Genomic DNA, 12,493 nt, shown 5'->3' on the forward strand with positions numbered 1-12,493 from the left:
GAGATTCCTTTCCATGCCATTTTTTTTTAAATGCAGCTTTTTTTAAAGTGTTTGTAGCCTTAAAAATAATTTCAGAACGCTGATGTGACTGATGTATGCCCACCTCCTCCGTTTCTACTTCCTTTACTTAACCTTAACCTTACTTACCTTAACTCGGGCTGTAGATGTGTCTGGCCACTGTTTCTCGTCGGGGTGGTTGAGCAGGGGTGCACCCAGGATTTTGTATTTGGGGTTGGAGACGCACCTGTTTGAGTGGCCTTTTTAAATGAGGCGACGCGCCTTCTCTGATTGGATGCCCTGGCACATCATAGTTGTGTTCTTTTGCTGGTAGATTTAAGACGATATGGGATTTAAGGTCATGCCTAAAATGGGGTGGCAAAGCCATATTTAGGGGTGGCAGGTGCTGACCCTGTGTTGCCCCCTTTCGCTCCTGTTCCCATTTCTAGTCCTCGGACAGCTAGGTTTTCCCAAGTTTCCCGGCCGGGTTGATGAAGTCAGTACTCTGGTTTCGAATTGTCTGAATGAGCTGCTCGTGTCAATATCTGCTAACAAGCACATGGGCAAGATACGCTGAGTGGCCTCTCCTTAATACGCCGCCTTCTGATTAGTTCACCGGCAGAAAAAAGAAATCGGTTTACTCTTAGGCTTATTGATGCTTATTCATTCATATCCTTCTCTTTTATTGCTCTGATCACTTAATGTTCTTGTATTTTTTTTTTTTTATTGCTGCCGGGCTGTGCTCTAAATTCTCTGTCAGTGGTCTATAACTCATGTTTGTGTTTTGTACCTTTTGTTTTAATGCTCTCCCTGTTCGTGCCTATACACTCAAATCCGCAGGGGCGTTGCTCGTGGAACTGGTTTGAGCGAGTGAGGAACTCGTCTCGTGCCATTTTCAGACTGGAGTTGAGATGCCTGATGGTCCTGCAGAGTTTGCCTTTCTTGTGACATTTTAATACCATCGACCTGTTCATTTATGAGGAGCAGAGTTCGGAGAACCTTCTGGTCTGTTTCTTTCAGTGGTAGGACTGAGCCCTTGATGCCAGGTGTCGCAAGCAGCTGGGGTCTGCCTGGGGTTTGGGGTTTTCTTTTTTCAGTTTTGTGCTTTGCAACATTTGAGTGTTTGCGCTTTTCATTAACGGCACTACTGGAGCTCCAACTCCCCCTCACACCTGCCACAACTTGGATTTTCTGCTGCTGAAATTTTGGGTGAAAACAGGGTCACCAGTATTAAGTGAGGGGCAAACCCATATAAAGGGGAAAAAATGAATTCCCTCTGAACTCATTGAAGGAGTGTTACGTTTGTGATGTCTTCCAGGTCTCTGAAGGTCTGTTTCTGCCTTCTGCCTCGAATATTTTGAGCTCCTTTACTGCCAGACCTGGATCTCTCCCTCAGTGCAAAGGCTGCTTAGCATTCAGTGCCTGTGTTTACAGTAATGTTGAAAGAAACCAAGTCTGGTTGCAAAGTGCTGTGGGATTTCTTAGTGTGTGCCTGTGTGTTTTCGAGGATGGAATTCATTTTTTTTTCCTTTATACCGCGCATGAGTTTGCCGGAGAGCCTGTGACAGGACTTGACAGCTCCTTAGCGCTCGGAATATTTCTATAGAATAGTGCCGCGTTATTACTTGACCTGTGCAGTAAACTCCTCATTGGTGTTTTAGTTTTAAAAAACTGCTTGACCACACTGTTGAGAACTAAAACCTAAAACGGACACCAAAGGGAAAACGTCAGGGGTTTCGATTTCTCAGGAGCGATTCAGGTTTTAGATTCTTGCTAACTTGCTGTGCACTTGCTTTACAAAGGCAGGGGAAGCTCTCCATGAAATGCCCAGAGCCCTGTGGTTGGCCAAGGCCTTTCCGGGCAGTCGGTAAGGTGTCTCTATTGGCTTGACCCCCGAAGTTGAAAAATCGTCTCTCTTGAGATTGGCAGCGTCCGTGTTTGACCCCGAAACAAGAGCGCGCTGCTGGAGAGTTGGCACGGGAGAGGAGGAGCCCGTTTGTTTGTTTTTCCTGCCCTCCGCCTTGCGGTTTCAGACCAGGAAGTACTAACCTCATCTTTGTAATGCAGAAAGCCACGAGGTGAACCGGTCTCTGGGGTGTTGCGTTTCTCTGCGCTGAAAAAACCCTGAGTCTCTCTGAATTCTCCGAAGAGCGTTGCCTCCGGATAAAATCCAAGTGAATCTGCTTTCTTTGTCCACTGTGGTCTTGTAAGAAGCGTGCTTTATTTAGACTTCCAACATTGAGCAGAAACGGAAGTGAATCTATCGCATCTCTCCTTGGTCTTGGGCTGTTCCTGCCTTGTGATGCAGTTGTTTATGGAAGCCTGAGATGGCTCCAAATTGGAAAATCATTTATCAAGAAAAACCAGACAGACTGGAAACTCCAAATTTCTAGTGGGGGGGGAAGAAAGAAATGCACAGCATTTGCTGCACAAGCTGGGAAGGACAGTAGTTGCCAGAGATGGGTCATATGTAGATGTGAAATAGATACTGTTTTTTTGTCTTTGAAACCAGAACTAAAAGCACTCTTAGCCGTCTAGAAACAGAAAAACAAGGACGTGCGTGTCTTGGGCAAACACCGAAAAAGATGACTAAGTTATGATAAATGCTATCCAAATACTGTTCCTCATGGAGAATGTGTGATCTTTTCCTTTTGATGTGCAGTCAGTGTTTGCTTTTTACTCTTTGAGGCTTTTAGCCAGAGCCTTGTGGAAGCTGGCAGACTCTGGCGGTGTAAACGTCGGTAAGGACCAGTTGTCGTTTCCTTCATGTGCCGCGCGGCATCTGTAATTGTGGTACCGAGAGTGCAGTCTTTATGGGCTTTGCATGGTTTTCCTGCCGTGAGGCCCGTTATCGTCTTGAGACTTGCAAATTGTTGCAGCCCTAGTTATTCAGTCTGGAGGGTGGTACTTCCCCGTGGGCTCTCTCTGTTCTGCGGCAGAGCAGATGTTTCTGTTCACCTACAGGCGCTTCAGCTTTGTCGGGTTCTTCAGTCACTGCGCTCAGGAACCCTGTCCAGGATTGCGATCTTGGCTCCATTCAAGTCAGATAATAATGACCCCTGCGCGTTTTAATTTACAAGGATTTACAGGGATGGAAATAGACCAGATCACGTTACTAATTAATATCCAAAATATATTTTTAAGCACCGTCCAAGAAAATAAGGATGGCGCCACGATAATCTGCGGGTTGATCGTGTTGTTGTATTCGATCCTGCGTGCACGCAGTACAATAAAAAGGCACAACGTAAACTGTGATCTAAACCTTGTTGTATGCAAAATCTGCCGAACGTAGATACTGCGCGAGATCTGGTTTCAGTAGCATGTGGGGGACAAGTTTAGATTTAATTTGTTTTTAGGTCAGTGATGCAGAACCGGTGGCTGCCTCAATTAGGTGCTGCAGCTGGGTTTTTCCTTGCTGTTTCAAAGAGGCCGCTGCCTTTGTAGAAAAATCGATTGGTTTGCAAACCGTTCAATTGCCCTCGCCTTCTTTCAGACGCACGACGCGCAAAATGATTCCTGGAGTTGAAAATTCATGATCCGTTTTGGAAGACTGTCCTTAGGAAAAGGCATCCGACCCTTGTTCAGTTTCCAGTGGAACAGTACGAAATGGCAAAATCCAGATGAAGGGAAACTGAAACCTGTCACAGCAACTTGGTTTGGTGAAATTAGGGCGAGTATGAGACCTTGTTGTTAGGTGATTGAAAATTAACAATGATGAAAAGTTTCTTGGCTAGAGGCCCTACGTATGGCCTTTTAATTTTCCTGGAATCTCAGTCCTCCTCCGTTTTACAGGACTAGACGGTCACATTCCATTCTCATTTAAAGAATAGCTGCATTCTAAGCTTTTCTGTGCACTTGATCCCTTTTTTTTTGTGTCATTTCCCATCAGTTTGCTGTCTGCAAGGTGAAGATAACACAGGTTCCCATACGAGGGGGTTTTGGGGGACAAACGAGAGCGAAATATTTATTTTAAGAAGGCGGAAGGGTTCTGGAAACGCCAAGCTTTTCAGAACGACGGCACTTTTATGCTTCAACAACCCGAGTTTGAACTCGGATGAATGGCTTGCTGTGGGGTCAGAAATGATCGGTGAAGAAACTGTTACCCGGTGACGCCTTTCTTCCAGATGTCTTTAAGCATCACTGTAACATGAGCTCTCCTTGTAGTGATCTGGGTGTCGCCTTTATATTCCCGATATTTGGCGTGGTGAGGCTGACTTGGTTATGTTAAGGCTTTCTCTTTTGTCTGTTTCTGACGGCAAATTTCAGGAATCTTTTGTCCACAGTGAAGATGATGATGATGATGATATCCGGTCAGTTAGATCCGACTCTCGGCGATTCTATAGGCCATCTCTCGCCACGCTTTCCGGTCTTGGACTTTCCCTTTCAGCTGTTCTGTGTCTAAGCCAGTGTCCGTTTTGATGGCGTCCAACCAGCGCGTTCTTTGGCGGCCTCGTCTTCTTGTTCCACTGACCAACCCAAGCGTCATTGCTTTCTCCACTGAATTTGATCGCGTCACGAGACCAAAATAAGTGAGCCGGAGTCTGGTGATCTTTCCCTCAAGCGAAATTTCTGGCTTGATGCGCTCCAGAACCTCTTTATTGGTGACCCTTGCTGTCCACGATAGCTGTAACAGTCTTCTCCAGCACCATAGCATCCATCCTCTTTCGGTCAGCTTTTTTCAGGGTCCCACTTTCACACCCATACATTGATATGGGGAACACAATAGCATGGACCATCTTGCATTTGGTTGTGAGGCTGATGTGTTTTGCTCTTCCAGATTTGGTGCATGCTCAGCATCACACTACGGCCTAACGCAATTAGTCGCCTGATTTTCAGGGCCGCAGTCTCCAGTTCCCAGGAAGCAGAAAAGCTTGACGCATTCGAATTCTTCACTATTGATGGTTATTTTGACGGTGAAAATACCCATGTCTTTTTGTGTGTTTCGTTCTTCTGCCTGCATACCGAAAGGGCAAAAGGGAGGTGGGGGGAGAAACACTGTTTTTCAACCCGGCACTGAGCGCCCGTGAGGAATGCACCATTCCAGTTTCAGGTGGGCCTTGCCGGTCCGGTTTCTGACGCAGGCCGCGACGCTGCGCCCCCAGGAACGCCACCCAGCCCGGTTTAGGCTGAACGCGGCGGGCGTGTCCTCTGCCCAGCTCTGCCGCGGACTCGTTCGGCGAGTGGAACGAGTCAGGCCGGACGGAGACGCCCGCATCGGAGTTTAATAATGAATCCTTTCTTCGAGGGGGATGCGAGTAGACTCCAAGGCCCCAGACGAGAGTGTGTAGGCATCTCCTGAGAGCAACTGGGGACCCAGACAGCCGCACAGAACTCCATTCATTTTTCACGATGGCAGAGAAACGCTCTGGGGTCCCAGGTATTAAAAAGTGTCGGCGCCCACATATCTCACGGACGTTTGACACGAGGCAGGATTTATGAACACTGCCGGGGCCGAGCTCCGTTTTCTGTGGAAAGATTGATCAGGAGATAATTGTTTTAAGTTGAAGTTTAGGCGTCCTGGCTGGAGCTGAACCTGTTTCCGGGTCATTTTAACAGGCCGGAAGGAAATAAGAGCCAGAAAACATTACAAGGAACTAAAGATAACTAGAGTTTTTGAAGATTTGTGTCTCCCATCCTCCCCGCCCCCCTCAGATTGGCAATCAATGACTTTGGAGTGTCAAAAATTAAATATTGATCAACATTCGCTTTGGCCATTGACTGTTTTTTCTAAGCCCAGACGGAGAGCAGGCTTCAAGCAGTTAAATCGCACGTACGCCTCCTTTTAAATTAACCCGTGGAGCTAAAACGTTTGCATTTTTTTTTCTTCCGGTCTTGGGTTTTGGAAGGAAGAAGCTCGATGGAAGAATAATAAGCAACTCCTGAGGTGTGAGCCGTCTGTGTCTGCTGTACAGCTCTGTTCAGAATGTCATGTCAGGCCAGCACAAATCTTAGGGAGGCCATGAATGACTACACCTCGAGGTAGAAAGACTAATATTGTGTTAGAGATTGGGGATCTTTGCCAAGGTTTTTCTATCTTGACTTCCACAAATGGTATTTGTAGTCATCTATTGTCAGCAAAGAGAGGGAGTAGTGCCTGTCAGGAGGGAGGCCTGAAATTTCATGTAGCTGTAAATAAGCTGTAACTAGGGAGGGCTGAGGTGATTATGTATCAAGGCAGGTTTTCGAAACCAGGTAAATCAACAAACATACTCAGTGGGGCTGGCTGTAAGCAAAGGTTTTCGTCATGCTGGAAAAACGGGTTGAAATAAACCTTAACTCTCCGGTCACTGGGGGGGAAAAAAAAACAAACTTTTCCTTGCGTGTGTTTGACCTTGTCGGTAGCTTGGTACAGAAGGAGGCGCAGGAAATTGTCAGCAGCCTGTGCTGCGTTTTAAGGGCTGGCAACTGTCCGCCGCTGTTGAAAGAGCGCGCGGAGACTCTCCAGCCCTGTGTTTGCACACGTGTGGGAAGCTTGACGGCCGTGTCTGTATAGGGAAGTGTAGCTCTGCCGTCGCAGAGGGGAGGGACTGGTCGTTGTGGGTACGTTTTTTCTGTAAACCCGTGTTTGGCGCACTAGAAATGCGATGTGTTGAGAGTATTTTTTTTTTATATGCTTTTCTAAGGAGCAGATTTGAATGCCACGCGTTTCCCTGAGAAAAGCAGAACTTTTATGAGATTCCAGGAGATATGTGGAATCAGAGTAGCAAAATGCCAGCGATGCATGGCCTTAGTGTTTTAACTGCACCTCTGGAGAGGAGTTGGGGGGTTTTCGGCTTTTATTAATCGGAGCTCTTTAGCTTCTGTGGCGTTTCTCGGAACCTGGTTTCTTGCTCCAGGCATACTGGCGGAATCCCACTGTTGGAAAGTGGGGGAATACAGAGGGATGATCCAGATGCCCTGGGTTCGAGCCCGTTCACGTAATGGCTGACAGCGATGGGCCGGTTGGGGCTAGTCGGCCGGGGCTCTCTCGGCCGTCCCGTGGTTCTGAAACGTGAAAGGAAACCACTCTAAATCCGGGGGCAGCGCTCCTAGTGCGTTCGCACAGATCAGCAGCTATTACTCCGAAGGAGCTCCAATAATCAATAAATCAGTGTCGTGCGACCTTCATTTCCAGTAAAGGATATGAGGCGGCGCTGGCTTTTCCCCGCTATTCCTGGACGTCTGAGACAGTCCCAGTAAGGACAAGTCATCACGAAGAGCGTTTCTCCTCATTAATCTTCCCAACGGGCCGAAGTGAATTATGAGCCAATTATAGTCCAGGGTGTCCTGTCCACGGTGTGCCCTTCCTTGCTCCTGTAGCTCGCCGGGACAGGCTCCAGCTACCCCGTGATCCCGAATTAGATAAAGCTGTTAGAAAATGGATGGATATATACTGTATCTTGGGAGATACGGTTGTCTCACTACCTTTATCAATGGTTGGGGTGGACAAACTTAAAAAAAACACTGAATCCTATACATATCCTAATCATTTTTAAGGCTTCAAACAGTCCGTCAGATTGTTTCTTTATCCTTTTTTCCTCCCCCCCTCAGATTAAGAAAACCAAAACCTATTTTTTTCTCCCCCCTAGATCGAGAAGCTGTAGTCTTCCGGGACGTTGCTAGCTGCTGTACAGGAAGGATCTGGAAGGACAGTAGCCAGCGAGGAGGTAAGGAAAGGTGAGGAGATCCTCTGCAACAAAGAAAGACACGAGATGGAGCACGCTGTCAAACTGGAACAGACATAGTACTGTGGACTTAAAGTGGAACAAGGAAGATTAGACTGGCTGGCAACCCACTGAAGCTCAGCAGTTGTGAGCCTGGGCAGTACCTGGATGGGAGACCTGGGAAAGCTAAGGCTGGTACTGGAAGAGGTGTTAGTGGGGCCAGCAGGGGGCGCTCACCCTGCGGTCCATGTGGGTCCTAATCTCCCAGTATAGTGACGGGGACACTATACTGTAAACAGGCGCTGTCCTTCGGATGAGACGTAAAACGGAGGTCCTGACTCTCTGTGGTCATTAAAAATCCCAGGGCGTTTCTTGAAAAGAGTAGGGGTGTAACCCCGGCGTCCTGGCCAAAATTTCCCATTGGCCCTTACTAATCATGGCCTCCTAATTATCCCCATCTGTGAATTGGCTTCATTACTCTGCTCTCCTCCCCACTAATAGCTGATGTGTGGTGAGCGTTCTGGCGCACTATGGCTGCCGTCGCATCATCCAGGTGGATGCTGCACACTGGTGGTGGTGGAGGGGATCCCCATTACCTGTAAAGTGCTTTGAGTGGAGTGTCCAGAAAAGCGCTATATAAGTGTGGGGCCCCTTTTAAACATCGGCAGTGGTGAGTTCAGATGCTGCATCTGCTCTCTGTGTCCTGCAGGAAAGAAGACCAAAGGGGCTTCTGAAAGCTTAAGTATGAGATCAGTCTCATTTTTCGTTGCACCTTTTGTTTATCACCTCTCCGGACTGTGTTTCGTGATCGTGTCTCCTCAGCAAGTCAGCTGCGGGCGACTGCTGCAAGTGATGATGAATCTAAAACTAAAAGGTGTTACAATTCAGAATTTAAATCTCACAAGTACAGCAGCTTAGACGGCACCGCAAGCAACAACAAAGAAACTGGTAATGTGGTTTCCTTGTGGTGTCTTTTATTTCACGTAATGGAACATAAAACTGTGCCTGTGGCTGGCTGTTCATGTGATTCTGCCCTCGATAACCTTGAAAACCAAATGAGGGTGCAGATTGAAGCGAACACTTTGGTGGGGGGAGAAATATCCATCAGAACAGCGACTACAGCTTCCGATAACTCAAAAGCGGATTCTTTGTGTGGTTGCTGACTTGAAGAAGAAAAAGAGGAAATCTGTACTGTAGTGTCCCCACAATCGCTGACGTTGGGTCGTCTTGCCTTCTGTGTCCTGAAGATACAGACGTGTGCAAGGAAAACGCATGATTGAAAGTTCTGGGTTGAATGAATGCTTGACACCGTGCAGATAAGGCTCGCTTGTAAATGCCATGGTGATGAGATAGAAACTGTGGTTACATGTCCTGGGATCACTAATGTACAGTACCCTTTGACTTACAGTAGACTTTGTTTTCAATATACGTCTTGCTTTCATGTGGGCCTGACCCTGTCTTGCAGGTCTGTCAGCGGAGTCCTGTACAAGCGAGAGAGTGGCATTGTGCGTCTGGGTCTCGGCTTGGGAAAGGAATAAATTAGCAACAGCACCGTGAGCAGGACATTGTTGCTTGAGTCTCAGCTTCACTTAACAGCCAGTCTGCAAGTGTTAATAACTTCTGGCTTGTCTCTGGGCCATTAGCTACCAAACTGGTTGTTAACTTCTGCTTACAGCCCCTTCAGGGGTGGAGAGGAGCTCACTGCGTCTGGAACTTGCTGTTCTCAGACGGGCGCATGGGTTTTAGGTTTGTTTCCACCTAATACTCTCAGAGGATGTTATTCCCTTACAGACTGGGCCTGCTCTCAGTGTCGTTTGGTCTCCCTTACGTAGCCTGCAAAAAATGAGGATGTGAAGCCTGTTAAACCGTCATACAATTATAGTCTGGTGTGCTGACCACTGAGCGATTGCACAGAAGGTTTGGTGCAATTGTAACATTTTATATGCATTAGAATTTCCACTTCTTGCTGTTTGTAACAAAATCCGTAGCAAATTGTGACAGTGTAGTTTCGGTATTGCTTTCGATTTCTGTTGCATGCCATGTAGCACACAAACCTTCACTCTTATTTAAGAAGTGTGAGTTTTGTTTCGAGAGGTTTGTCATCAGGCCATTTTCCACCTGCGGTTGTGCTCGACTGTTCGCTTCGCTTTTATTTCTCCTATATGCACAGTGGGTTGTCCGTTACCAGAAATCGTGAGCTCAAAGAACAGATCTTATTGGACCTTTGTGTAAAACCCTTCCTCAGTTCAATTCATATGCCAGTAAGGGTTCTTAAAAAGAAGCTAACTTACGACTCGGCTTTGGTGGCTGTGTCGGGTTTTTGTATCCTTCCCATGTTCATTTCCACTCTGTGTGACAGAATGCGAGGCTATTTTGAGAAAATCTCCTGGATACGTCTGGAGGTCCAATTTGGTGTGATCGCCTGGCCAGATGGCCTGTGAGTTTATCACACTGAGGCGTTCATGCGCAGTGCATTCATGGAATTGTGCTACTGGGGATGGAATTGAAACTGTGGCCTCTCCAGGCTCGGGCATGCCTTAAAAGCGGTGACCATGCTGGGGATGTGCTGAGGCTGCACTCTTTCCCGAACAAACCAAACAATTCCTGCCCGGGGCTCCCTTCCTTGCCGTCGGCTCCTGACACTCTCCCGCACGGATGGGATCAAGCGCAGGCTGTCGTGCGACCGATTGGTGCTTCAGATCCCCATGCGAAATGGTGCGCTGGCGTTCGTTGTTATTGTCGATGGTTGCGAGAAAGCAAAGAGACTGCCTTTTTGAACAGCAAACTCCTCCGAACTGGTGGAGAATTGTTCTGGGGGCAGATCTGAGAATAAAAACGCATGGTTTGGAGCACGAGCAGGGAAGATCGGTTTAGAATGAGTAGGCTTTCTGGTACAGCGAACTGTCTCGACATAATCTGTTTGACTGCATGTTGCATACAATGCATTAAACTGTTGTAATAACATTCATAGTGCCTTTGTAGATACAGATTAGCTGGTTTACAGATTTCAGATGGCAGGCTAGTCTGGGATAGGTATTGATTGGGGGCTATTTGTGACACTCGATGTTAATGTATGGCAACCAAAGGTCAAAACCTTTCAGATCCTTAATGGAATTAAGCGAGCCCTGTTGCATGGTGGTCCGAAAGGTTGGATTTGAAAAATATCCTCTTGCGCTGTGCAGACTCGCCGAAACTGCTGGAATGGATTCATGCCTGTGAGCTTGAGAAGAAATGTTCTGGGAATATTGCATTGTGCAAATGATATCGACTAATAAGTGCTGCTTCAGCTCCTTGTCAATATTGGCTCCCCTCAGGGTGATTTTCAAACCTTGGTCTCCCAGCTCGCAATCCTGTTCTTATAGCCCTTTTCCTCAATCTCCGGAGCACCCATCCGATACCTCCTTGATGGCCTTGAGCTGCTTTGGAGAAGCTGTGGAAATTTGAAGTCGAATTGCATTCCGCTGACTAACCAAGTGTCGGAAACTGAGCTCGTTCTGTAGAGGAGAAAGGGAATGTGTCTGCAGAACACTATATATACACTTCAAGAAATTAAAAATGTCCTGTAACTGGTCAGAGAAAGGAAGAGGGTTCGAGAGGGCTTGTTTTATGGGCTGAACGCTTTGAAATCTGCCATATAAAATCTGGATCTTTAATAACTTTCTGACTACAGCCCTAACCGGTTTATTTCTGTGCAGTTGATCAGCAGGTTCTTTTCTAAAGCTCAGTAGCCTGCTATCGAATTCTTTTGCATCGTTCCCTAATCTGCCTTCTGTATGCAGATTACATCTGGGCTCTTGTCCTTTCTGTTGTGTGTTCAGGCACTATCAGACAGATCTCCTTTTTTTTCTCATTTGTCTTCTTCCTGTTCCTTAGGGGCTGCTGGTCTATTAAACAAATAGCCTGATTAAAAAGTAGTAATAAAAGTCCACAGGTGCAGGTCTTCTGTCTTGATGCATGCCATCGTAGTGCTGATAAAGGGCGGTGCGTTTTTATCTTGCTCAGGGTCACACTGTGTTGTCATGTTGTGTGTTTTCGCTCACCTTTGAACACTCCCTGGTGACCGGAGAGGCAATTTCCCAGGAACCGGCAGTTCCTGACATTGGTCCCATTCTCTAGTTTTTTGTGTTGCATATTGTACCGGGATAGGAGTTTTTTCTTCAGTTTTCTCTGCGTTAAACATTTATTTCTGTGCATTACCGGGCATCTTTACCATAGTTAAAGTGGCTTGACATTCAGCTGACCTCATAATAGTCTGAAATACCGCTGCCTGTCCTGCAGGCCTTAAACCTGAACACGCGTGATTCGACACAAGTACATTGCAGTTTGGGTAATACAGCACTTTTCTCTTTGTAAAACTGAGCCTGCAAAAAGTGGGGAGCTACTTCACAGCACAGAATACCCTGTTTTTATGCTGCCTCGTCTGAGCTGAAACTACATTCAAGTTCAAGTTCATTGTCATTACACTCATATACATGGTATATGGTATAACGAAATGCTATTTAGCTAGCTCTCGGACATAAGTAGTACAAAGAGAAAAAAACAACAACAATACATTTGTGTAGCAAAAGAAAGACGGAGAGAACAGGCAGTGTGCAAAAAACAACAGGATGTGCAAATAAACAACAGGCAATGTGCAAAACAACAAAAAGGTAATAGGTTATGTGCAAAAATATGCATCAACAGAATAAAATTGTACAGAATAAAAGAATACATTGTACACCAGAAGCGTTTATAAAGACCTCCTCCTCCTCCTCGATTTGCACTCGTCTGGGTTCTCCCTCAGAGCTGGGACTGGCAACTCCCCCTCGGATTTGTCCCCTCGGATGCTGCAGCCGTGGCGACGGCGGGGAGGG

General features: G+C 46.8%; 1 protein-coding gene across 8 annotated transcripts in view; it reads left to right on the forward strand.

Annotated features, from left to right (window-relative positions):
• The window catches only part of strbp (spermatid perinuclear RNA binding protein), a 126,340-nt gene that overhangs the window by 15,882 nt on the left and 97,965 nt on the right, over positions 1 to 12,493 (forward strand). For 7 of the 8 annotated variants that reach the window (XR_015928946.1, XR_015928947.1, XM_088615300.1 and 4 more), the window contains one exon: positions 7,566 to 7,653. Coding sequence is in view for 5 of the 8 variants with exons in the window: in XM_088615300.1 (XP_088471426.1) it covers positions 7,566 to 7,653 (88 nt within the window). In the remaining 3 variants the exon portion in view is untranslated. Of the gene's footprint in view, positions 1 to 5,331; positions 5,375 to 7,565; positions 7,654 to 12,493 lie in introns of those variants that run through there. The other variant, XM_088615301.1, reaches the window with a different exon arrangement.

Source organism: Lepisosteus platostomus, chromosome 21, assembly GCF_059453375.1.
Source record: "Lepisosteus platostomus isolate fLepPlt1 chromosome 21, fLepPlt1.hap1, whole genome shotgun sequence".
Classification (NCBI taxonomy): domain Eukaryota; kingdom Metazoa; phylum Chordata; class Actinopteri; order Semionotiformes; family Lepisosteidae; genus Lepisosteus; species Lepisosteus platostomus.